The sequence below is a fragment of the Notolabrus celidotus genome, chromosome 4 (genome assembly GCF_009762535.1).
Source record: "Notolabrus celidotus isolate fNotCel1 chromosome 4, fNotCel1.pri, whole genome shotgun sequence".
Taxonomy (NCBI): Eukaryota; Metazoa; Chordata; class Actinopteri; order Labriformes; family Labridae; genus Notolabrus; species Notolabrus celidotus.
The window spans coordinates 39,344,606-39,370,047 of record NC_048275.1 but is presented as its reverse complement, the minus strand read 5'-3'; the positions used below and the strand labels follow the sequence as shown (position 1 = coordinate 39,370,047).

At 41.3% G+C, this 25,442-nt stretch overlaps 2 protein-coding genes across 3 annotated transcripts in view; one reads left to right on the top strand and one right to left on the bottom strand.

Annotated features, from left to right (window-relative positions):
- The window catches only part of LOC117811230 (NACHT, LRR and PYD domains-containing protein 3-like), a 574,987-nt gene that overhangs the window by 118,346 nt on the left and 431,199 nt on the right, over window positions 1-25,442 (bottom strand).
- On the top strand, window positions 17,809-23,856 carry vsx1 (visual system homeobox 1 homolog, chx10-like). Of its 2 annotated transcripts, none has more exons than XM_034681412.1 (5): window positions 17,809-18,274; window positions 18,945-19,020; window positions 19,699-19,822; window positions 21,548-21,728; window positions 22,556-23,856. In XM_034681412.1, the coding sequence occupies exons 1-5, from the start codon at window positions 17,842-17,844 to the stop codon at window positions 22,876-22,878; spliced, it is 1,137 nt and encodes a 378-aa protein (XP_034537303.1). In that variant the 5' UTR covers window positions 17,809-17,841; the 3' UTR covers window positions 22,879-23,856. The 2 variants fall into 2 exon arrangements, with proteins under 2 accessions (XP_034537303.1, XP_034537302.1); XM_034681411.1 differs by having other exon boundaries at window positions 21,548-21,743.

The window sequence follows — 25,442 nt, the reverse complement described above, 5'->3', positions numbered from 1 at the left end:
TCAAAAGTGCAATTGTTTGGATAAATCTTCTTCATTGGTGGATTATTAAACCCACTGTAGTTTGTTCTGCAGCGTGCAAACACTGAGCCATATGTTCTTTCTTACCAGTAATCCAAAAAATAAACCTTTCCTCTCCTCTCCTCTCCTCTCCTCTCCTCTCCTCTCCTCTCCTCTCCTCTCCTCTCCTCTGCTCTCCTCTGCTCTCCTCTGCTCTCCTCTCCTCTGCTCTCCTCTCCTCTCCTCTGCTCTCCTCTCCTCTCCTCTCCTCTCCTCTCCTCTCCTCTCCTCTCCTCTCCTCTCCTCTCCTCTCCTCTCCTCTCCTTTCCTCTCCTCTCCTCTCCTCTCCTCTCCTCTCCTCTCCTCAATGTTTTGTTGGTATAGAGGAGCATTCATCAGGCTGCAGTAAAGAGTGCAAAGAGAGGGACCTGCAGGCTGTGATGATGATGATGATGATGGTGATGATAGAGAAATTGAAAGTGATGACCATGATGATGATGATGATGATGATGATGATGATGATGATGATGATGATGATGATGATGATGATGATGATGATGATGATGATGTTAGTGAAAGTGATGATGAAGTCTTAAAGATATAAAGGCCTGGATGACCAGAAATGTTTTACTGATAAACTCAAAAAAACGTGAAGTGATGTTGTTGGCCCCAAACACCTCAGAGAGATTTTTTTAATAATATAATTACCTTAGACGTCTCCCCATAAAGTCTAGACTAGAATTTAAAATCCTTCTTCTGACCTGCAAAGCTCTTAATGATCAGACACCTTCATATCTTAAAGAGCAGACACCCTCTCTACTTTTAAGAGTAGGCTTCAAACTTTCCTTTTTGATAAAGCTTATAGTTAGAGCTGGATCAGGCTTGGACCAGCTCTTAGTTATGCTGCTATAGGCTTAGACTGCCGGGGGAACTGACACACTGACAAACTGGGATCCTGTCTTACCCCCTTTCCCCTAACCCCCTCATCACTTCCTTTAACTCTCCCTGTTCCATTAAAGTTACTAATGCTCATGGTGGATTAAGGTGGGGTCAGACTGAGTCTTACCCTGTCTTGGTGTTGGGTCTCTGTTCATAATTTGACATAGAGTGGTCTAGACCTGCTCTGTTTGTAAAAGAGTCTTCAGATAACGTTTGTTGTGATTTGGCGCTATACAAATAAAGATTGATTGATTGATTGATTGATTGATTGATTGATTGATTGATTGATTGATTGATTGATTGATTGATTGATTGATTGATTGATTGATTGATTGATTGATTGATTGATTGATTGATTGATTATAATATGAACAACAATAATACTCAGGTGGGACAGCATCATCTCAGTCACCATGCCTGCAATAGAGGAGCTGCATGGTTGACAGGCTCCTGGTATACAAGGGTTTTGTGGAGCATAGGGAAGTGAGACTTTTACTAATGTTCAGTGAACAATGAGAGTCTAAAACCTGTGTGAGGACCATGTCTTTAACATGGTTCATGTTCTCTTCTGCTTTCTGAGGAAGAAACGCTGAAACTGTTCAAACTCATGGAACAAAACACCAACAGAAAACTGAAGAGGAGGCCTTCAGATACTCTGTGACGTGTTGTCAGTGAGAAACACGACATGAAGCCACAGGATGTTTATATCAAAGCAGACTGATACCATTGAACCAGGACTGCTTTGTGTCCTTTTTAATTTCCGTATATCCATCTCACATCATACTGTCTAACATGAGTCTGGTCCTGCTGGAGGTTTCTGCCTGTTAAAGGAAGTTTGTCCTTGCCACTGTAACTTACTAAATGCTGCAAAGTGCTCTGCTGTGGATTAAGATGAGATCAGACTGAGTCCTGTCTGTAAGATGGGACTGGATCTGATCCTGTCTTGATGTTGACTACCTGAATCAGCAGAGGAAGAATGGGAGGACCCCCTCTACTCTTGTGATGAGAGGTAAAGTAATGACCTCTGTGTGGTTAAAGTAGTACGGTGAACTTTAATCTCTGACCCGTCTGTTGGCGTAAACTCAATCATGTCTTTGTCTCTGACTGTAATTTCATATTTGGGATGTTTTAAACCGATTGTCTTCTTGTTCTCTCCTCCACTCTCCTCCAATCTGTTCTTAGCCTCGTTTGTGCTAATCCACACACACACTTTCCTCTTATTACACACACACACACACACATACACACACACACACACACACACACAGGCACACACAGGCACACGTACCTCCTGCTGGTAGACGTGTGTGATATGTCTCTGATGAGCTCTCATTAGTCTTAATCAGCACGTGTGCAGCTCTCAGTCTGTCTCTTTAACAGCTGTTGTTTTTGAGCAGCGTGGCAGAGAGCAGAGAGGAACTCTTGAGTTGTTCCTTCACTTCTGCAGAGTCAACGCAACTTTAACTCACTTTATTACCCGGCTTTGTTGTGTTGATTCTTTTTGGTCTAAACCCCTTGACAACGGTTATTAACTTTCACTAACATGAGCAACACCAGAGACAAACTGATCATAGGTCATGTCAAATCAATCCTCAGAAAAGAAAAATGGATGTCCGATCGCTCGGCTGGAAGTGAAGCTTCCACAAAAACTGCTCCCCCTGGTGGCTGGCTGCAGTATAGGTCAAAAACTCTGTCTCCCCATTCATTTGAATGGGGCTGCGGTCAAACTTTAAAAAATAAATACAAGTTGTATGAATGTTTCTCACATCCGTATGCTGTGGTGATATGTAGTTATTATTTGACTGTTTTGGGTTCAAGGCCTCTTTTTTCTGAAAAGTTTCTTTGTCGTTAGTTATTAGAGGTTAGAAAACGGGGTTTACTTCCTGGTTTACTTTGATTGACAGATGCTGTAGAGAGAAACTCCATAGGACCTCAGGACGCTACGCTTTAGGGCGGAGCTCGTTACCGTGGAAACACACAAATTCCCTACTGCGCAGACTCTGGCTGCAGAAAATGTACAAGATGTCAGCGTTCTGGAACGGGATATTTTGGCTTCAAAACCGTACAATGGGAAAAGACGGAGTGACGCTGTCCATTATATATCCAGTCTCTGGGTATAACATGTATCCTGATTCATCTTATTGTCGTGCTGTCTCGTATCGTATCGTGTCGGGACGTGATTTGTAGTATTGTGCCATATCTAGGTACTGTATGTCCTGTCCTGTCCTGCCCTGTCAAGTCGTGCCTTGTAGTGTTTGTCGTGGAATTTTCATAATCTTATATATGCGTATGTAAGAATGTTTAACTATTGTATTCTTTCAGTCTAAATGTCAAGTTAAAGTAACTTCATTCCTATGTCATCTGTGACGGGCGAGATAGAGTCAGGGTTGTAGTCAAGGTCTCTCCCCCTGCTCCTGTCTTTATCTGTGTGTTATGGCCGACTTACTGTCTCCAGAACTAGAGCACAGGTCTTCTTCCCACTTGTTGTGTTCCTATTGTCCAAACATGGTTATCTAACTTTAGTGTCGTCTTCAGAGGGAATAAATACCATGCCAAGGGTTTTTGTCTGGCAGAACTGACTTGGCATTGCACTGCACTCTCCTGCCTGTGTACTGTTATGTTATTTCTCCTTGGCCAAGTTCTACATAAACTATTTCAACGTAAGCCGTCAGAGTCTCCTGAGTCTTCTGTGTCCAGTGTCCAGTTTGTTGCTGAATTCCATCACAGTGTTGTGTCATGGTTATTATCGTATTGTGTCGTATCCAAACATATCATATCATATCGTTTTAGCATGGCATGGTACGGTATGGTTTAGTATTGTACTGAAACATGTCATGGCGTGTTGTTTCCTGGTGTGTCGTGTCATGTCGTATCCTGTCCTGTCCAAGTGGCAACCTCCACTAGAATTGAAGCCAATTCAGGAGTGCTAAAAACTGCAGTTCCTCAAATGTCCTCTTGAGGCTGGCTCCGGTAGTACCGGCAACCACATACACACCCATTCAAAGAGACGATCTTTACAGCAGAAATAAACATGTTAACAGCCTGGTTCAAAAAACGGATTAGGTCTGAAGAGCTCATTCCTCTATCAGCACACACTGTACGGGGTGAATTTTTCATAATGCTGCAGTTTAAGAAGATATGAAGATACAGAGTTTTGAATAATTAAGGGCACAGCTGACTTGACTGACAGGTGGGAACACTGTAGCTGTTAGCGAGGACGTTCGTAGGCCGACAAGAAACCTATGGTCGTGTCGTGCTGTTCATCCTCTTTTCTTGTATTGTGTCTTATCAAAACATATCGTAGTGATAAGTTAAGTTTGTGTATGACATTGTAATATATGGTACTTCATGGTGTGGTATTGTATAACTGTGTTTCATATTGTATGATTATATATGGTATTCTGTTGTAATGTATCTTAACATTCTAGAACATGTGCTGTCTGAATTAGAATTAATGTATTAATTAGTGCTCCAACTCAAACAGCAACACTTAACACAGCAACTCAATAACAATGAATCATTATGACCCCCGAGTCAACAGAACCTCAGCTCTCTTTAGAGCCAAGGAGTGGGTATGAATAATTACTACTACAGGTGATGTCACCCTGCAACATGTGATGGGATTCCTCTGGACAGCTTGTGGTTTTCCCTCTCTGTGGTCTGACATAAAGTGACCCTTAAATCTGTCTGGACCTCAGACAACGCCTGAAGGGATGACCGCAGACAGATGAAGGTCTGGGAGTTTGCTCCGTCCAGTCCTTAAATTACCTCTGATGATCTCTGAGCAATTATCAGAGTGTGACTGCAGCTGAAGGAGGAGGAGGGAGAGGAGGGAGAGGAGGGAGAGGAGGGGGAGGAGGGGGAGGAGGGCTGAGAGGAAAAGGACAGACAGATGGAGGAGAGAGGGAAGAAGAGATGGAAAGGACTGGACGGAGAGAGGGGGGAGAGGGAGGGTGAAGTTAGTGAAGTGGAAGTGACAGCAGCATGATGGAGCAGAGAGATCAGCTAACTGACCACAGACTCCTCAGACACACACACACACACACACACACACACACACACACACACACACACACACACACACACACACACACACACACACACACACACACACACACATTTCTGTGATTCTTGTACCACATGACCACAAATGTCACACTCAGGAGGTCTCCTGGGCCTTGTGGACCTGGACTCTGGGGGTCCTGAGGTCAGTTAAAACAAGGAGGATAAGAGCCCTTCAGAGGGGGAAACCACAACAAGCAGACCCCACCACTGACGGTCCAGACCATCAGAACAAAACCAGCTTGGCTGACTCAACAATGCAAGTTCTGACAACCACAGAGAGGATCACAGATCACATCCAGCTGAGAGGTCCAGCTGTGACATCCTGAGACCCTTCTGCACCGTGACCCAGGACATGACAGCCTAACATCCTGAAGAGGGATCAGCAGCTGGAGAGACCTAAAGCAACAAGAGCAAATGAACCTTACTGAGAGTCAGAGGTAAAGTAGAGCACAGGGGTCAGCATGGACACCCTGACCGGTCTGCAGCTCCACTGCCAAGAACACAACTGTGTTCCCACAGGGGGGGTTCAGACTCCTCTCTGTCGGAACTGTTTCAGCAGGCTGAGCTCCAGCAGAAGAGCTGCTGGATCAGACCTCATGACCGGCCTTCAGTGAGTCTCGTCCACTCATGACCCTGTCCCTGGTTCACTGGTTCTTTCTTGGACCACGTTAGGAGAGGTCCAGACCCCTGCAGAACGGGACCCCCCATAGGAGCTGCAGAGACACTCTGACCCAGTCGTCTAATTGTCACAGTTTGGTCTCTCTCACCCTTACACACACATTGTCCTGCTTCAATACATCAACTTCAAGAGCAACATGCTGACCTGCTGCCTGACGGATCCACACCCTGACAGGAGACTCTGTGGGATCCACCTGTCAGGGGTCATGATGTCTGATGGGGGTACAGAGCAGTCCAGAGCAGCTCACCTGTGCTCTCAGGATGTCTTTGTGATGACGATGAAGGTCATCAGAGTAATAACGATCATCTTCATCAGTCCCTGCAGTAGCGATGTGTCTGGATGATGTTTGTTTGTTTGTCTGTCTGTTTTTCTGTTTGTTTGTTTGTTTGTCTGTTTGTCTGTTTGTTTGTTTGTCTGTTTGTCTGTTTGTTTGTTTGTCTGTTTGTCTGTTTGTTTGTTTGTTTGTCTGTTTGTTTATTTGTTTGTCTGTCTGTTTGTTTGTTTGTTTGTTTGTTTGTTTGTTTGAAGTCTGAACAATAACTCTGAGTCTTCCTGCTGTTTGTGTCTCTGCTGTCTGTCACACGTGTTTATGATTCACCTGTAAACTCACACACCTCTCTGTGCTCCTCTCAAGACAGCCTCCCCTCTCTGAGAGCGGCAGTTGAAGGATTAGGGTCAGGAGGAGAGAGGCGGACGGGGGGGCTGAGGGGTCAGGAGGGTTTCAGGGTCGGAGTCAAAGGTCGAGTGTCAGATTGGGAAAGTGTCTTCATCTGCCACGAGACGTGTCAGTGTGTGCTGATGAGAAAGTAGAGCTCAGGGTTCATGTTCCCAGACTCTCTGAGGTCTGAGAGGAGTGGACATGATTGTAGTTTTTAGGACCCATCAGCTCGCTCAGATTGAAGGAAACAGGAAGTGACTAATTGAGTTGTTAAAGAAAACAACTCCTCTTTGACGTGTGACTGTCTATTTGGGTCGAGGTCTTAAATTAGCATAATGCATATAGCTGACTGAGCGGCGCGGCACGCGTTGGCATGGTGTGTGACGCCTGCAGGAAGGAGCAGACACTCTGAGCCTCGTACAGTATTAAACTTTAATCATTAGCCATTAGTGCTAATGGCAGCAGACAGACTGTAGCTTTCTCTGGATGCTGTTGTTTGTCTGGCTTGGCCTCATGCACTTTAAGGGCTGAGATTACAAAATGTAAATGAGGGTGGGGGGTCTGAGGGGGGGCAGACCTCATATAAGAGTATATGGTCCAGACTTCCAGACACAGTCTAATTTAAAACTGTAATCCCGACCCAGGAGTTGTTTACAGCACCGAATTAGGTTAATCTATCCCCATTATTTGCATAAATGTGCATTTATGAATAATTAGTGGGCCACAGAGGGCTGTAGGTGGGGACTGGTGGAGGGGCGGGTGGAGCGGACGCGTGGCCAGACTATTGTTGCCGTTGACGGCGGTAAACAATAGAGCAGCGACAACAATGAACAACAAAAACCCCGGGGAGCTGCAGCCGTCTGCCGGCTGAATTACTGCTATCGCTTACAGGCGGGCGGACCTGCTGCACGCACCAGCAACATGTCGTTAATTTAATTATAGCTGCTGCCGCTTTAAGTGGTCCCATTAACACTCCGTTTGACCCAGTCAGCAGCTGGAAGCTCCTCAAACCGCCTTTAAATCTGACCCGGGTCCAACAAGACACAAGATTGAACTCATCTAATGTATTCAGAGGTTTATTTATGCTCTCAGAGGAGCTCCACGGACAACAGTCTGTTAATAATAGAACTACTTTTAGTGTTTCCTGACTTGGACCTCTCAGTCGGTAAAGTAGAAAGTTGTGGATCTCACTCCTGCTGAAGACTCTCAGCAAGGACATGATTTCACTAAAGCTGCTTCAAAGTATTTAAACACATTAAAAGGAGTTTAAAGGACAAGCTGATGGGTCTGTTTCCTGAAGCTTGGATTCGTCTCAGGGTCAGAGACAGTGTCCCAGGACTTTGGAGTGTATCTGTCTCTTGATCTGAGCTTTTTGACCTCAGCTTGACTGAAATGAAACCACATCTCCTTAGTGAAACCACAGGGGGTCTGTTTGAGACCTGTTTCAGATCCACATTCGTGCTCTTCAGCTATTCTCACCTTGAAAACTCCATGGGACGGGAGGTTTAAAATCTGAATGAATCTGAGCTGATGTGTTCCTCACGCTGCTCCTGTGTTTCACCCTGCTGGGTCTGTAACTCAGCTTCAGTCAGTGGACTGTGTGTGTGTGTGTGTGTGTGTGTGTGTGTGTGTGTGTGTGTGTGTGTGTGTGTGTGTGAGAGAGAGTGTGTGTGTGTGTGTGTGTGTGTGTGTGTGTGTGTGTGTGTGTGTGTGTGTGTGTGTGTGTGTGTGTGTGTGTGTGTGTGTGTGTGTGTAACTGAGTGAAAGCCTCCCTGTTAAACACCAACAGTCAAACAGGCTGTGGGGTAGTGTGTGTAGGTGAACGGACCGGCTGTTGCTCTTATTGTGGACCGGCCCTGATTCCCCGGTGAGTCCTCTGAGAGGCTCGTCCGCTCTCGGGGGAAACACGCCTCCTCTTTTCTTTGACTCTTCACGGGCCGACCCTCCACGCCAAATGAATCAATGATCCCATCAGCACCTTTTAAACACATGGTGGTTGAATCTGAGGAGGGAGAGAGGAGGAAGTCATGAAAGTTTAATGAATGTGTTCCTCATGAAGCAGAGGAGCTTCACAGATAAACACTGGGATTAAACCGATCTGGATTACAACTCTTCACCTGATCAATCCTTAGAGTCAGAGGGAAGACCATGTCTCTGCATCACTATCACTCATTCATTCATGTTTTTATCATCATATCTGTGTCAGGTTCAGCTTCGTCATGCTGGTGATTCATTATATGAATCTGCTGTTTAATGAAAATACATCCGAGTCATCCTGTCCTCTGATAACTGAGTAACTGAAGTATAAACACTATTTACCCAGAGACTATGGATACATGAACATCAATCAATCAATCAATCAGACTTTATTTATAAAGCTCTTTTCATACAATGACATTCTAACACAAAGTGCTGTACATGAAAACAACTTCAAATGGAATTAAAAAAAAAGACCCCCCATTCCTATTCCAAACCACAGCCCTGACCCCAAACCCACCCACAATCCTTAGTTTAAGAACACTATATATGCAACAATAATAATAATAATAATAATAATAATAATAATAATAATAATAATAATAATAATAATAATAATAATGAAAATTATAAAATAAATGAAAAATAAAAAAGAAGTTGCTGAACGAACTGCGGAAACGCTCTCATGATATCTTAATGAGGAAACATAAAATGTTAAAACTCAACACAGGAAATTAAACTCACCGAAATAATAATAATACATTTCTGAGATAATAAAACACTGAAATATTAAACATTGAAAGAAAATAAGACGCTATACTTAAAATTAATAAATAAATAAAATAAATTACTAAGATAATAAAACACTAAAATATTCAACCATTAAAAGAAAATAAGATGTTATACTTAAAATAAAGAAATAAAGAAATAAAAAGTGACTCAAATTCAGCACTAGATAATATAAATAGATAAATAAATAAATAAATAAATAAAAAAACAGTATTATTCATATGATTGTTGCAGGATGATTTATTCAGATATATTCATTTATCTCCATTCACATTAACAAATATGTAAAACTGTAAACCTTTTGTTTCTGTCCTTGTCAGCAAAGAAGCTCATGTAGCATTACATAGCTAACAGCAACATGATGACCTGTGAAGTCCAGTTAGCTTAATGCTAGCCTGACTGTTAGCCTCTGGGGAAAAGAAATGAAGTGTTTTTGAAGTGGGATTGTATGAGTAGTATGTCACTAGTTAAGCCACAATGGATGCCGGTCAGCTCATCTCCCTTAATAAAATCCAGTGGACAGGAGGAAGAGCACGTCTCTGTTGTGTCTGCAAAATCAAACAGACTCTCTGATAGCAAAGTGAGAAAGCTGATATGTCTCTGACGAGCATACACCTGAACCAGGTGCTCAGTCAGAGGCTTTCAAAATCAGCTAAATTACGTGGCAGAATCGACCCCGTCCGCAGAGAACTGTAGCCTAGCTTGCACGCTGTTTCTCACTACAGGGGCCAAGCTGAGCTGCATCTGTTGTGGCTAGTTCAATGACTAGTGACATCAAACTCATACTCATACACTGAATATCACTTTAAGACTGGAGGGTTTACAGCCTGGGACAGAAACAGTCTGGGTCTCTATAGCTCATTTCTCTCTTCATGACAATTGTACGGCTGAATTTATATACAGGCTTTAATGTCAACCTCCATTATTACCCGGCTCTCTCACTGATCTTCTGGCTGTGTAAGAAGCTTGATTCTGATTGGTCCAAACCATAGACTGTAAATAAAAATGGACAGCGTTGCTCCGCCTCTTCCCGTTGTACGGATCTGAAGCCAAAAAATCCCGCTCCTGGGTGCAGCCATTGTGCAGCCGGAGTCTGTGAAGCCACTGTAACGAGCTCCGCCCTACAGCGTAGCGTCACAAGACGCTGTGTGCCCTTTGAAGTTTCACTCTATGGCGGCTGTGAATCAAAGGAAACAGGAAGTAAAACCCCATTTTTTAAACTCTAATAAAAATGAATGGGGGAGACAGATTTTTTTACCTATACTGCAGCCAGCCACCAGGGGGCAGACGCTTTGCTAAAAGCTTCACTTCCAGCTGAGCGAGATGCACCCCTGCTCCAAATCCCATGACAACGGTTATTAACTTTCACTAACATGAGCAACACCAGAGACAAATTGATCACATGTCGAATCAATCCACAGAGAAGAGTTCAGACACATTTAGCTTCTGCTTGTTGACACCATAGACCGTAAGGTGAGGGGAAACCGTTAGCTTCCTTTAGCATCAAAACAATGTGGCTAAAACGTTAGCTTCGGTTAGCATGCTAAATCAGCAGGCTACAGATGTTTACATATTGTATCCTGTCCATCAATATGATGAAGGAGTGGAGCAGGTGAGAGAAACTTTAGGTTGGCGATCTCTCTAAAGAAAGTTAAACCATGAGCGGTGGTGATGATAGCAGCAGGGTTCAAAGTTGTGACATTAGTTTCTTTTTAAAGGTGTGTGAACCACAGAGCTCAGAGAAGAAGGAGAGCTGAATGAGGACAGTTTCATGTTCAATCAACAGGCAGAGAAGAATCCATCACCATGGAACGATCACTGACGAGAATCACTGGGACTATTTTTAAAAACTGTAAACATAAATCATTTAAATCAATAAAATCATCTTTAATCAATGATTTTAACAACGTGTTTTTGTATCTGAAGTTAGTAGATGAGTAATAAATAATGTATGGTTAGCAGGTAGTTATGGGAAAAAGAATTCCTACAGGGTGAGATAAGACTCTGAAACAAACTGTTCTTTGCTCACAGGTTAAAGGATAACAGGTTTTATTCACAGCATGGTCCCAACCTCTCGCAAGAAGGCCTTCTACGTCTATTACTACACATTACATTCATTTCACATTCACCTTTAAGAACTGATCAATGCTGTGGTTGTCTAACAGAATGATTTGTTGCTCACGTTGGGCATAACACAGCTAGAGGAAATCATGAAGATCATGGGGTCACTAAACGGGATCATAGAACTCAAATTAAAAGTCCTGAAGATTCACAGAACACACACACTCCCTCGTCTGCAGCAGGAGAACTGACTTGAAAACAATGGCTGCCCCAGAGATGAAGAGGACCAGCCTGTTAGCTGACCACTGGATGTGACTTTACTAAACTGTGAGGAGGACTGTGGGTCAGACCAGTCAGGACCACATGCTAACCTCAGTACTGCAACATGCAGCCAGATGTTCACATTCAATAACAACAGCATCTATATTCTGGTATGCTAAGAACTATGGAAGTGTGGGAAATAAGATGCACCTCAGCAGTCACCTGGTCACCAAGCTGATCCAGAGGATCAGTCAGGACAAGGCGGGCCGGATCACCTGCCAGGATCCTGCTGTACATTTAGAGAACTCAAACGACGTCTGAGTGACGATCAGCAAGCTTTCACCCCATCTCTGATGAGTGATGATTACAGACGTGCAACACACGGCGCTGCGCCCTGCAGCCTGCACACAGCCTGCAGACAAATTAATTACAAAAGGCAGAAATAAAACGATAAAGACATGAAGGATGGAGATAAAACTCTGGACAAGGATAAAAGGCTCAGTGGAAGCACAAGAATAAAAGACCTTAATCCCAAGATTATTCAAACCCACATAATCAATCAATCTCCTTCTTCATATAATGGTAATCCACATTGTTTTCAAAATGAACATAAGTTTTTATGGAGCACACACACACACACACACACACACAAACACACACACACACACACACACACACACACACACACACACACACACACACACACACACACACACAGTTTAATCCAGCCTCAGCACCTTCTTTTCAGCTTACATGAGTCGAACTGATGTTCTGATTTTGTGAAAACCTTTATAATCTGCAGGAACTCTGAAACCGCTGAAGCTGCATCATCGTTTTGAATGACTGCAGAATAAGAAGAAGAAGAAGAAGAAGAATAAGAAGAAGAAGAAGAAGAAGAAGAAGAATAAGAAGAAGAAAAATAAGAAGAAGAAGAAGAAGAAGAAGAAGAAGAAGAAAAAGGAGTGGAGGCAACATGTGCGTGGTTTCTGTTCAGTTCAAAAACAGGAGAGATGTAACGAAAGAAACAGATCAATAAAAAGAGGAGAAGTAGAGCTTTATGAAGACAACAGAGGCAGAGGAAGATTTTAAAGACCATGAGTGATGAAACTAGAAGATCAGGTTTTTATGTTGTGCTAAGTCAGTTTCATTTCATGTGAACTAATTATCTGTACCGCGCAAGATACTAATTTAACAAGCACCAAGATACTGTGACCAAAATACTGACACCAATATACTATCCCCAAGATACTGACTGTGACCAAGATACTGACACCAATATACTATCCCCAAGATACTGACTGTGACCAAGATACTGACACCAATATACTATCCCCAAGATACTGACTGTGACCAAGATACTGACACCAATATACTATCCCCAAGATACTGACTGTGACCAAGATACTGACACCAATATACTATCCCCAAGATACTGACTGTGACCAAGATACTGACACCAATATACTATCCCCAAGATACTGACTGTGACCAAGATACTGACACCAATATACTATCCCCAAGATACTGACTGTGACCAAGATACTGACACCAATATACTATCCCCAAGATACTGACTGTGACCAAGATACTGACACCAATATACTATCCCCAAGATACTGACTGTGACCAAGATACTGACACCAATATACTATCCCCAAGATACTGACTGTGACCAAGATACTCACTGTGACCATGATACTGAGACCAAGATACTGAGACCAAGATACTGAGACCAAGATACTGTGACCATGATACTGACAGTGACCAAGATACTGACTGTGACCAAGATACTGACACCAATATACTATCCCCAAGATACTGACTGTGACCAAGATACTCACTGTGACCATGATACTGAGACCAAGATACTGAGACCAAGATACTGTGACCATGAAACTGACTGTGACCAAGATACTGACACCAATATACTATCCCCAAGATACTGACTGTGACCAAGATACTCACTGTGACCATGATACTGAGACCAAGATACTGAGACCAAGATACAGTGACCAAGATACTGACTGTGACCAAGATACTGTGACCAAGTTACTGTGACAAAGATACTGTGACCAAGATACTGACACCAAGATACTATCCCCAAGATACTGACTGTGACCAAGATACTGACTGTGACCAATATACTGACTGTGACCAAGATACTGACTGTGACCAAGATACTGACTGTGACCAGGATACTGACTGTGACCAAGATACTGACTGTGACCAAGATACTGACTGTGACCAATATACTGACTGTGACCAAGATACTGACTGTGACCAAGATACTGACTGTGACCAGGATACTGACTGTGACCAAGATACTGACACCAATATACTATCCCCAAGATACTGACTGTGACCAAGATACTCACTGTGACCATGATACTGAGACCAAGATACTGAGACCAAGATACTGAGACCAAGATACTGTGACCATGATAATGACAGTGAACAAGATACTGACTGTGACCAAGATACTGTGACCAAGTTACTGTGACAAAGATACTGTGACCAAGATACTGACACCAAGATACTATCCCCAAGATACTGACTGTGACCAAGATACTGACTGTGACCAATATACTGACTGTGACCAAGATACTGACTGTGACCAAGATACTGACTGTGACCAAGATACTGTGACCAAGATACTGTGACCAAGATACTGTGACCAAGATACTGACTGTGACCAAGAGACTGATACCAAGATACTGTGACCAAGATACTGTGACCAAGATACTGACACCAAGATACTGTCAGCAAGATAATGTCACCAAGATACTGACTGTGACCAAGATACTGACTGTGACCAATATACTGACTGTGACCAAGATACTGACTGTGACCAGGATACTGACTGTGACCAAGATACTGACTGTGACCAAGATACTGACTGTGACCAAGATACTGATACCAAGATACTGTGACCAAGATACTGTGACCAAGATACTGTCACCAAGATACTGACACCAAGATACTATCCCCAAGATACTGACTGTGACCAAGATACTGTGACCAAGATACTGTGACCAAGATACTGACTGTGACCAAGAGACTGATACCAAGATACTGTGACCAAGATACTGTGACCAAGATACTGACACCAAGATACTGTCAGCAAGATAATGTCACCAAGATACTGACTGTGACCAAGATACTGACTGTGACCAATATACTGACTGTGACCAAGATACTGACTGTGACCAGGATACTGACTGTGACCAAGATACTGACTGTGACCAAGATACTGACTGTGACCAAGATACTGATACCAAGATACTGTGACCAAGATACTGTGACCAAGATACTGTCACCAAGATACTGACACCAAGATACTATCCCCAAGATACTGACTGTGACCAAGATACTGTGACCAAGATAATTTACCAAGATACTGACTGTCACCAAGATACTGTCTGTGACCAAGATACTATCACCAAGATACTGTCACCAAGATACTGACTGTGACCAAGATACTATCACCAAGATACTGTCACCAAGATACTGACTGCGACCAATACTATCACCAAGATAACGTCACAAAGATACTTGGACTAAGATACTGACTGTCACCAAGATACCATCACCAAGATAACGTCACCAAAGTATTGACTGCGACCAAGATACTATCAGCAAGATACTTGGACTAAGATACTGACTGTCACCAAGATACTGTCACCAAGATACTGACTGCGACCAAGATACTATCACCAAGATACTTGAACTAAGATACTGACTGTCACCAAGACACTATCACCAAGATGCTGACTGCGACCAAGATACTTTCCCCAAGATACTTACTTTTATCTTGTGTTAAAATTCTGATCTTGTTCAGAGGATAGTTTGTCTGAAAAATTACTAAAATTATTCCACACAAGATCCATACTTTCTTTGAAAAATATTTTGTCCTGATACCAAACAGTGTGATCCTTTGTGTGCATCAGAACAAGATCTCTATCTTGTTCGTACAAGATTGAAGAACCAACATCCACTTATAATGTGTTCTTGTATTCAAGAGATCATGTTCGGATTAAATTACTTTTCATGTGAACAAGATAACATCTTGATAATCATTTTCAAGATGTGTGCACAGTACAAATCGGACATGATTATTGACAGATGAAGATCTATATCTTGAGAGAAGAGAACATTGAATGCTGTGTACAATTAATCTTGTTCACAATTATCATTATTATTATTAATAGAGTGTGCAGTAGAATTACAGTATTAATCTTGTAAAAGAAAGATAAATGAAACTCACAAAAACAAGATACCGATCTTGTTTAAAGAAGATTTTGAGTTTAGAGAACCATACATCTTCCATTGTGTCCCAGTAGGACAACTCCTCACACAAGAACAAGATCCACATTTTTGCTTGCAGGCCATGGCTCTTATTTGAACAGGATGATAACATGTAAACAAGAGTGTGCGTGTGCGTGTTTGTGTTTGTGTGTGACATAAACAACATAAATAACAAAGACAAGATCAACAATAATAATAATAATAATAACAATGACAATAGCATTATTATTATTGTGGTTATTATTATTATTATTATAATTATAATTATTATTATTATTATTATTATTATTATTATTATTATTATTATTATTATTATTATTATTATTATTATTATGTAGCTGTGGGTGCTGCAGAGCTGCAGCTGGGGGAAATCAGCTGTTAGAGAAAATGAAGCTCCTCATGATGAAAGTCAGTTTGTAAAATTAGGGCCAAGTTAGCGTTTAATCCCAGGGGATTGACTGCATGCTGGCAGGCACAGTGTGTGTGTGTGTGTGTGTGTGTGTGTGTGTGTGTGTGTGTGTGTGTGTGTGTGTGTGTGTGCGTGTGTGTGTGTGTGTGTGTGTGTGTTTGTAAGAAGGTAAAAATGGTCAACTGGTTTTAAAAAGCAATTAGAGAAATCTGCTTATCAGATAATTAAAGCAAATTTAAGGCTGTTTTTTTAAACTCCACCCTAATCTGTTTTTATTTATTTATTTATTTATTTATTTATTTATTTATTTATTTATTTTAGTGCACCCAGATGTGACGTCACTTATTCCCTGAGTCCCAACCAAATGAAATGGAGATTAAAAAAGATAAAATATTTAAATGGACTCTTACTAAAACACCATTATTGTTATTATTATTATTATTATTATTATTATTATTATTATTATTGTTATTATTGTTATTATTATTATTATTATTATTATTATTATTATTGTTATTGTTATTATAAATACAATAATAATGTATATTATTATTGAACATGTTGTACTTATCATTATAATAATTGTTATAATTATTAGTATTTTTTTTATTATTATTATTATTATTGTTATTATTTGTTTTGTATAGCTATTATAATTATCATTACACCTAAAAGGCAGGAAATGTGAGTTTTCATCAAACAACACATGATATATTACACACTTCATCTTATTTCATCTTTTTAAGATGTGACATGATCATTCCCTCCAAAGCTGCTCTTTACGTCTATATTCAGTCTGTAATCCTTCATTCGATCACGGTAATTATGATGTATTGTTTAATATATTAATCACGATATAAGAGCAGATTTAAGAGATGCTAAGTTTCATCTAATTGTAATATATCCATCACTCACTTCTTCTTTATAAAGAGACATCTCGAGGAGGCCTCGTTCTTCTTCAGTCACTTCATTTCTCTGTACATCTCTCAGGTCGGGTTCTGTTTGATGTGCACCACATGTAGGCTATGGATGTTTTTAATCTTTTAATATTCCGATTCTTACAACACATTAAAGGAGTGTTTTTAGTATAGTTTCTCGTTCATGTATTTTTATTTGTCCTATAATAAAGTGTGTTTATTCTGCCATCACTGCCCCTGCATGTTAAACTAAATCACGCAGTGCACGAGCAGGTGAAGGGTTCTCCGGTGGCCCTCTGAGATCCCCTGAGATCCTCTGAGATCCTCTGAATAATATATAATATACAAATATCTGAATGTTTCTGTGCGTCCTGGGGGGCTCTGATGGACTCTGACTCTCTGACGTGGATCTGAGAGTGTGGCCTCTGAGGGTTTGGACTGGGACCCTATGGCTCCTGGGGATCCGGTGGGTCCGGTGTGGAGGTGGTGCTGCAGCCTGGACTCCTCGGATCAAAGATAAAGAGCATAAATGAAAACGTCTCCTCCTGGTCCTCCTGGTCCTCCTCGCTCAGAGTAAATCCTGATCGGATTGAAGGGAAATTGGTGGCAATTAATCCTCCGGGATTGAGTGGAGGAGCGAGGCAGCAGCTCTGTCCTCTGATTGGCTGCTGCTGTGATCCCGGAGACTGGGGCCACATAAATACAGCCCGCCACCCGGACTGTCCCGGTCTGTCCATCATCCTCCCTCTGATTCAGACTTTGAAGGACCAGACTTTACTTTCTAATGAGTACCATGACGGGCCGGGATGAGGTCGGTGAGGAGAAACCCAAAGTCAAGATGCTGTCTCCGGGATTTGGGATTGATAAGTCCCGTTTGCACGGATCCGGGTTCCGGTCCAAAGGTTTTGCCATCACAGACCTGTTGGGTCTGGAGTCGGACTTGCAGGCTCGTCAGCAGCCCGGGCATCCCCCGGTTTCGGGCCTGTCGATAACGGGCTCGGGCCCCGGTTCAGAGTCGCAGGGGTCCGGCGGCGGCCTCGGCGGGTTCTCGTTCCCGGGGGGGTCTCTGCCGCTTGGCCTCGGGTTCCTGTGCAGCCTGGCGGCCCAGCAGCCGGCCGGGGCGCCCTGTTTCCTGCCGGGTCACCTGCCCCTGCTGCAGGCCCGGGCCGACAGCCACTACCTGCAGAACCTGGAGGCCCAGAGGGACGCATACTCCGGTACGACCCGGATCAGCACGGGTTCAGCCTGATTCTGATCTGTATACTGTTCATGTGTTGAGTCCGTTCAAAGGGGGGGCAAAGATCCGGGGCTGAAAGTGAACTCTGGAATTTGGTTTGATTCGGTCTGATTCGGGTTTAAACCGGTTTGATCGATAAAGATTCAATTTGAGATTTTATCTTTTTAAACTTTTTACCTTCTTTTTATTATTATTATTATTATTATTATTATTATGATTATGATTATTATTATTATTATTATTATTAATAATAATAATAATAATAATAATAATAATAATAATAATATTATTATTATTATTATTATTATTATTATTATTGTTATTGTTATTGTTATTATTATTAGAGCCTATATGTTTCCTCTCTCTTGTGTTTTATTTCTAACTGTCGGCTCTTCACTGAGGAGCAGGCCTCATATATGATGACATGAAGACATGAAGGCTGTTATTTGTCTCAGTCCGGATCCAGTCCGGGACCAGTCCGTCTGTTTTATTCGTTTAATTTAAATAAATGAGGAGTCCGGTTTGAACAGAGATCCTCCGGACATGGTCCAGATCAGTAACAGATCTTTATTTGTGTGAAGACTGAAAGGTGTCTGTGGTCAGTTTGGGATCGATGAAGTTATTGATGTTTTTTTATTGGTTGTTTTTAGATGAAGAGTGTCTCTCTGACCGCAACGACTCCAAGAACTCCTCCAACTCTCAGAAGAGGAAGAAGAGGAGGCACAGGTAAGGAAATCAAAAGCCTTTGTTTGAGGATTTTAATTCTTATATTTATACATGTATATATATGTTTATATATATTTATATGCAGTATATATGTATATATATTTTTAAGAGGGATTCAAACGGAAGTACGGTCAGATATTTCGGTGATGTCACAGGAGCAGTGAATATTATCATTTTCTATAGAGGCCGCTAACCTGAGGAAACCAGCAGGCAGAAAAATAACACCTTCATTTAATATTGTTTGTGGGTATTTGTGAGGAGCTGTTCGTTATCTGGGGACATATTACAGATATTTAAATATAGATTTTATTAATCTAGGAGAAACGCTGAAGAGGAAATTCAGTTTCAATGAATTGATCCAGAAACAGGCTGCACTGACATTTATTAACACCGACTGAGCGTGACATCAGACATATAACAGAGGGAATAACAGACTATAAAACAACGAGGCAGCGAGAGGTGGAGTTTTAAGAGTGTGTTTTTATGAAGAACTTCCAAGTGAAAAATAGAGTTTAAATGTAAGAAGGGCCCGCAGTCTGCTTCTATCTGAACTGTATCTGATGAGACTCTGAATATCAGAATTAAATCATATTAAAATGATATCATGAAACGAGGCCTCCCCTCGACCTGCCGTGTTGCGTTCACGGCCCGCCGCTCATTGTGTTGTGTGCTCTGCAGGACGGTGTTCACGTCGCACCAGCTGGAGGAGCTGGAGAAAGCCTTCCATGAGGCGCACTATCCGGACGTGTACGCCCGAGAAATGCTCGCCATGAAGACGGAGCTGCCCGAGGACAGGATACAGGTGAGGCATATCTCAACTCAACTCAACTCAACTTTAATTATACAACTTTATATAAACATGCAGCCCAAAGTGCTTCACAGGATAACAGAGAGACAGAAAACAACAGCAATAGTTAAAAAAAAAAAAAAGGCATGATTTTAAATAAAATATTTTAAAATAAAATTAAATCAACACAGTAAAAATTAATAAAATAAGTAATAGTGGAAAGAAAAGTTAAAAAATAAGGCAGTGTTAACAACACCAGATGAATACAAGAAATAGATAGATAATTGAATGTTAAAGCAATGATTAAAATGATAATGATTAAAATAATAATTAAAATCATTATAATAATAATGCAGTCCAGGGCTAAAAATAAATTACTGAAAATTAAAAGCTAGATTAAAAGGGTAAGTCTTAAGTTTACTTTTAAAATCACTCAGAGAGCTGGCCGTTCTGATGTCCAGAGGCAGAGAGTTCCATAGCTTTGGGGCATAAAAACAGAAAGCTCTCTCTCTCTCTGTGTGAGACACACGAGGAACTTTTAAAAGGGAAGCATTGGAGGACCTCAGTGATCGGGCTGGAAGATAAAATGACAGGAGATCAGGATGTAATGAGGAGCTTTAGAGACTTTTTGGGCAAACCAGTAATTAATAACCAATAATCAACTGACAGGTCATTGATGGAGACATTCACTCATTATATTCTTCTGCATCTAAACCCTTCATAAAAATCAGACTTGAATTCTTCTTCTTTAATTTCTCTTTTTTTTTTAATTATTTATTTATTTTATTATTATTATTATTTTGGCATTCACATCATTCATTTGATTAGATTAAAAAAGTATACAAATCCTGTTTACCTCAGACAATGTTAAACAAATACAAGTAGAGATATTAGAGAAAATAACAGCTGCATTAACATATTTGCTGATGACGAACAGACAACATTACAAATAACAGTGACCACACATGTGACTCCAGCTTTAACATAAAACATCAGGAAGAAAAAAAAAAAGTAAAAATAATAATGATAATAGCCTTATGATAAAAGTGTGATGAACTTACTAATTACTAGTAAAAAATATATAGACATACAAACATACACACATCCAAATTTCCACATTAAAACAAAAGAGGAAACAGCAAACCAAACAAAAACACCCTTCTTCTTTCATTTCTGACACGAACAAATAAAAGACAGAATAAAAATACTGAGTAAATTTAAACTAGAATATTCTTTATAACAATATAGATATTATAATTGAATAATTAGTGTTTCTAAATATATCTCCTGATGTGAGACTCAGACACTCTGGAGGGTCAGGAGAGATGATTTGTACGGAGGCCCAAAGAGGGAGATTAAAGAGCTTGCTGGTTTTTATCAGTACAGATGAACATGAACTGTTCTCAGACGTGTCCAAACAACATGAATATATTCATTTTGTCTGAATTCATTTATCTATTTTTCTTAAAAAGACATGAAAACAGATTGAAGTAAACTTTATATTATATTTACTTTGTACTTCAAATAAATATGAAAACATTTCTTCTGATTCTTTAAATCTTTCATGAATTTTCTTTAAAAACATTAGAACACATTTACTAAAGTGAAGAATTCAAACGTTGTCTTTCCTACAGATGAAACAAAGACAGATAATCCGCCTGACACAGAACCGGTCAGGATCACAGCTCTTCACATCGGGCTGTTTTATTTATGTCTGTCCGTTTTTATTTCTGCTCTCAGGTTTGGTTCCAGAACCGTCGGGCAAAGTGGCGAAAGCGTGAGAAGTGTTGGGGTCGCAGCAGCGTCATGGCCGAGTACGGTCTGTACGGCGCCATGGTGCGGCACTCCATCCCGCTGCCAGAGTCCATCCTCAACTCCGCCAAGAACGGCATGATGGGATCCTGCGCCCCCTGGCTGCTCGGTGAGCCGCATACACGTCAGTGCCACGCACACGCACCACACCATGCATCCATACACAGTGAACACACACACACACACACGACAGGTAGATTCCCCTTCAGGCGTCTTGTGATGACGCTAATGGTCATCCTGTCAGATTAACTGGTGGTGTGACGTAGACTGGAGATTATCTGAACTCATTTCAAGCTGTAAATATTATATAAATTCAGTGTTTATAATCTAAGGCGCGGTGACACGCAGCAGATTTCCTCTCCTGTGGGCCGCCATGTTTTTTACCCTTTAAGTCACGTTTGACCACAAGATATCTAAACAAGATCAGAAAAGAGACATGTTAACGTCCATAAACGTTATCCAGCTATCTAACTGATACCTCACATTATCATGATGTGATCAGAAAGGATTGTTATTGATCAGTGTGTCAGTAGAACAGATATCTGAGTGCATTCCATAGTGATTAATGTCATCCATCCTGTTACTGCAGACTCTAGTACCCCCTGTGTAGACATCACCTCTAGCCTCAGCTGACTGCATGTCTGATAAACACCTGCTAATGTTTGAATCAGGGCCGGGATCTTAAGGTTCCCTAAATCCCTCTGGTGCCCCCTGCTGGACGGTTCTCTCACGCTGTGTTAGATGTTTGTGTTTGTTTCAGTGTTTAGTGGCCCATTCTGTAGAAACTTGACCTCCTCCCTGCTGAGATCGACTACATGATGGTTATTGAACCGTCAGAGGAGAGATAGCGATGAGAGAGTGAGACTGAATGTTTTAGCACTCGGTGTGTGACGATGTATGTGAACAGTCTGAACTGATCCGCCTCTGTCCCCACAGGAATGCACAAGAAGTCTCTGGAAATGTCCAAAAAGTGTTCCAGCCCTCCGCAGTCAGACCCTGCCCGCTCCGACTCGTTCTGCGATGCCCCCGAGCGTCGGGGCAGTGGACCCTGCGAGCCTCGCCAGGCCGAGCACGAGGAAGAGGAGCTGTTGGAGATGGAGGATGAGGAGGAGATGGAGGAAGAGGTGGCCATCGACCTGTCCAGCTCCTCCAAGCAGCAGCAGCAGCAGCAGCAGGCGGAGGAGGCGGGAGGCTCGGGGAGCTCCACCGCCTCCTCGCCGCGGCGGCAGAGCGGCGGCGAGTCAGACAAACACAGCTGAAGGATGGGCAAACGGAAGAGTTGGGACTGAACGTGAGGCGGCGCAGTGAGGATGAGGATGATGAAGAGAGCACAGGGAGCTGATTGGCTCTTTGATCAACTGAGTGACAGCCAATGAGTGAAGAGCGTCACACTGAACACGACTGAAAGACAACATTGTGCGAGCATGCTAAAATGCTATTATATGATGCTAACAAAAATTTAGCATGCCACAGTACTAACAGATGGAAATCACTGACTAAATTAGCATTTTCATTTTACAGACCTTCAATAGTGAGCTAATATTAAGCTAGTTACCATATTAATGCTAACACTGGCTCATTGTTAACTCAAATGCTAATGAATGTCCAACAGAGTGTTAGCTAACATTAGCTTAATCACTAACTATAGGCTAATACTCCAACAAGCTAACACAGGCCCACAAACACTACACATGATGAAATCTAAATTCAGGGGGTTTGACATGTAGCTTGTGTGTTAGCATACCGTTGATTGTCTGTATGCTTTGACCCGTGATGGCGGCTCTGTCAGTGTTTGTGTGCTCACACCCTGTGAAGCCTGTTACAGTCCTTCATGGTGACCGGCTCTTTGTTGAATGCGTCAGACTGTCGGTGTGTTAGCATGCTGCTCGTTCATTTCAAAGGATTCGAGCTCTGCCAGCTCTCTGTGCTCTCAGGATGGAGACATGCTAACGTGCTGCGCAGCGCGAGGAGTGCAGAGACATGTAAAGGACTTCTGGACATCTTCAGGAGCGTGTACATGATGGTGTCTCTGTCTATGTGTGTGTGTGTTATTTATTGTTCTGACAGTCTGTTGTATATTCTCGTTGTTCTTTCTGAAGATAAGAGACTATTTCATGTTTCACTCCTGTTTGTGTTTTATAGTTGGACTCTCTGTGGAGCATGACGCTCTCTGAATGTAAATGAAGTGTAATATTAATATTTATTATCATGATCATATGTATGTACAGCAGCAGATCAGCTGGATGTTTAATAAAGTATCTTTTGGAATCACTGGAGCTTCCTGTTCATCAGTAAAGCAAACACTGTGTGACCTTATGACCTTAAACACATGAACAAAATTATATATTCAATCAGTTTTCATAAAATGTTCCTATTCTGAAAATAAGGCTGTTAAACGATTATTTTTAAACGTCACTGCATTTCAGTGTTAAATCATGATTAATTGATATCATGTCCTATCATGTTTTGAATTTAAAGCAGTTCTTACCAGTGTCTTGATCTGGGAATTGAATCGTGTTAATGCGATGACATGTTCTTTATGATTCATTATTTAAACATAAGCTGCTCTTTGGGTCAGGACCCCCTGGGGAATCACGAGATCTCTTCCAGAATGTTTTTACTGTATTAAGTCATCTAGATATAGGACCTATTATTGTAAAAAACACAGATAAAAAAATAGCAGTACCATTTTAAATAAACCCTGGAAATAAAAGTGTTTCATTAGTTTTCTGCTTTTCTTTGTTTGCAGATGACTCCTAAGGTTAGGGTTAGTTAACAGTTAATTAACAGAAGCATCAGTAGCAGGTTCATTCACAACAGCACAGGAAAAACAGCAACATGTGCATGCAGGCTAATTTTCTGCTGACATGCTAAATGAAGTATGAAGCAAGATTTAACCATTGAGGGATAGTGGGTGTTGTGACTCTTTGGCACCTTTATAATAAGGGTCACAGACTGAAAAGTTTGGAAACCCCTGGCTTAGAGGCCGAAGACAGCTTAGTTATTATTAGTTTATAATAATACAATAATAATATTAATATTAATATTAATAATAATAATAATAATAATAATAATAATAATAATAATAATAATAATAATGATTGTGATAATATTGCTATATAATTAAAAACTCAAATTATTATTTTTATTGTTATCATTATTATCATAACCACAATTTTTTATTATTATTATTATTATTATTATTATTATTATTATTACTGTTATTTATATTTTTGTTATCATAATTATTATTGAAATGTGTTTTGCTTGATCTCAGCAGGACAAACTGATGATCTGTGTTGATGTGAAGGTTTTATCTTTTGTTTTGAAAGCCTTACAGGCTCCAGCCTGTCTCTGTGATCTGCTCCATGAGCCTGACTTCTGCCTGAGGTCCAGACTTCTGCTATCAGAAGTCTCACTTTCATTGATTCTGCTCATCTGTAGCCTTTTTTAAAAATATATATCTGTATCTTTAACTGAGTCATACTGATGTTTGTTATTTAATAGATGTATGATGTAAGGATGAGCTCTTATTTACCTGATTGTTTTTACTTTAAGTGTTGTCTCAGTCTGTCAGCCCACATACATCCCTCCTCCTCCCCTGAAGATACAAATAAACTGAATCAAAGATAACTAGCTCTGCAGCTCTGCAGCGCTGCACTCTGCAGCTCTGCACACAGTCTGCTCTGCAGCTCTGCAGCTCTGCAGACAGTCTGCTCTGCAGCTCACACAGTCTGCACCTGTACACAGTCTGCACCTGCACACTGTCTGCACCTGCACACAGTCTGCTCTGCAGCTCTGCAGACAGTCTGCTCTGCAGCTC

Bases quoted from the DNA above. Each gene is read 5' to 3' on its own strand.
- vsx1 (XM_034681411.1), top strand. From the start codon at position 17,842: ATGAGTACCATGACGGGCCGGGATGAGGTCGGTGAGGAGAAACCCAAA. The intron at 19,021-19,698 runs GTAAGGAAATCA...TGTGCTCTGCAG, and splicing joins AGGAAGAAGAGGAGGCACAG to GACGGTGTTCACGTCGCACC. The intron at 21,744-22,555 runs GTCAGTGCCACG...CTGTCCCCACAG, and splicing joins GCTCGGTGAGCCGCATACAC to GAATGCACAAGAAGTCTCTG.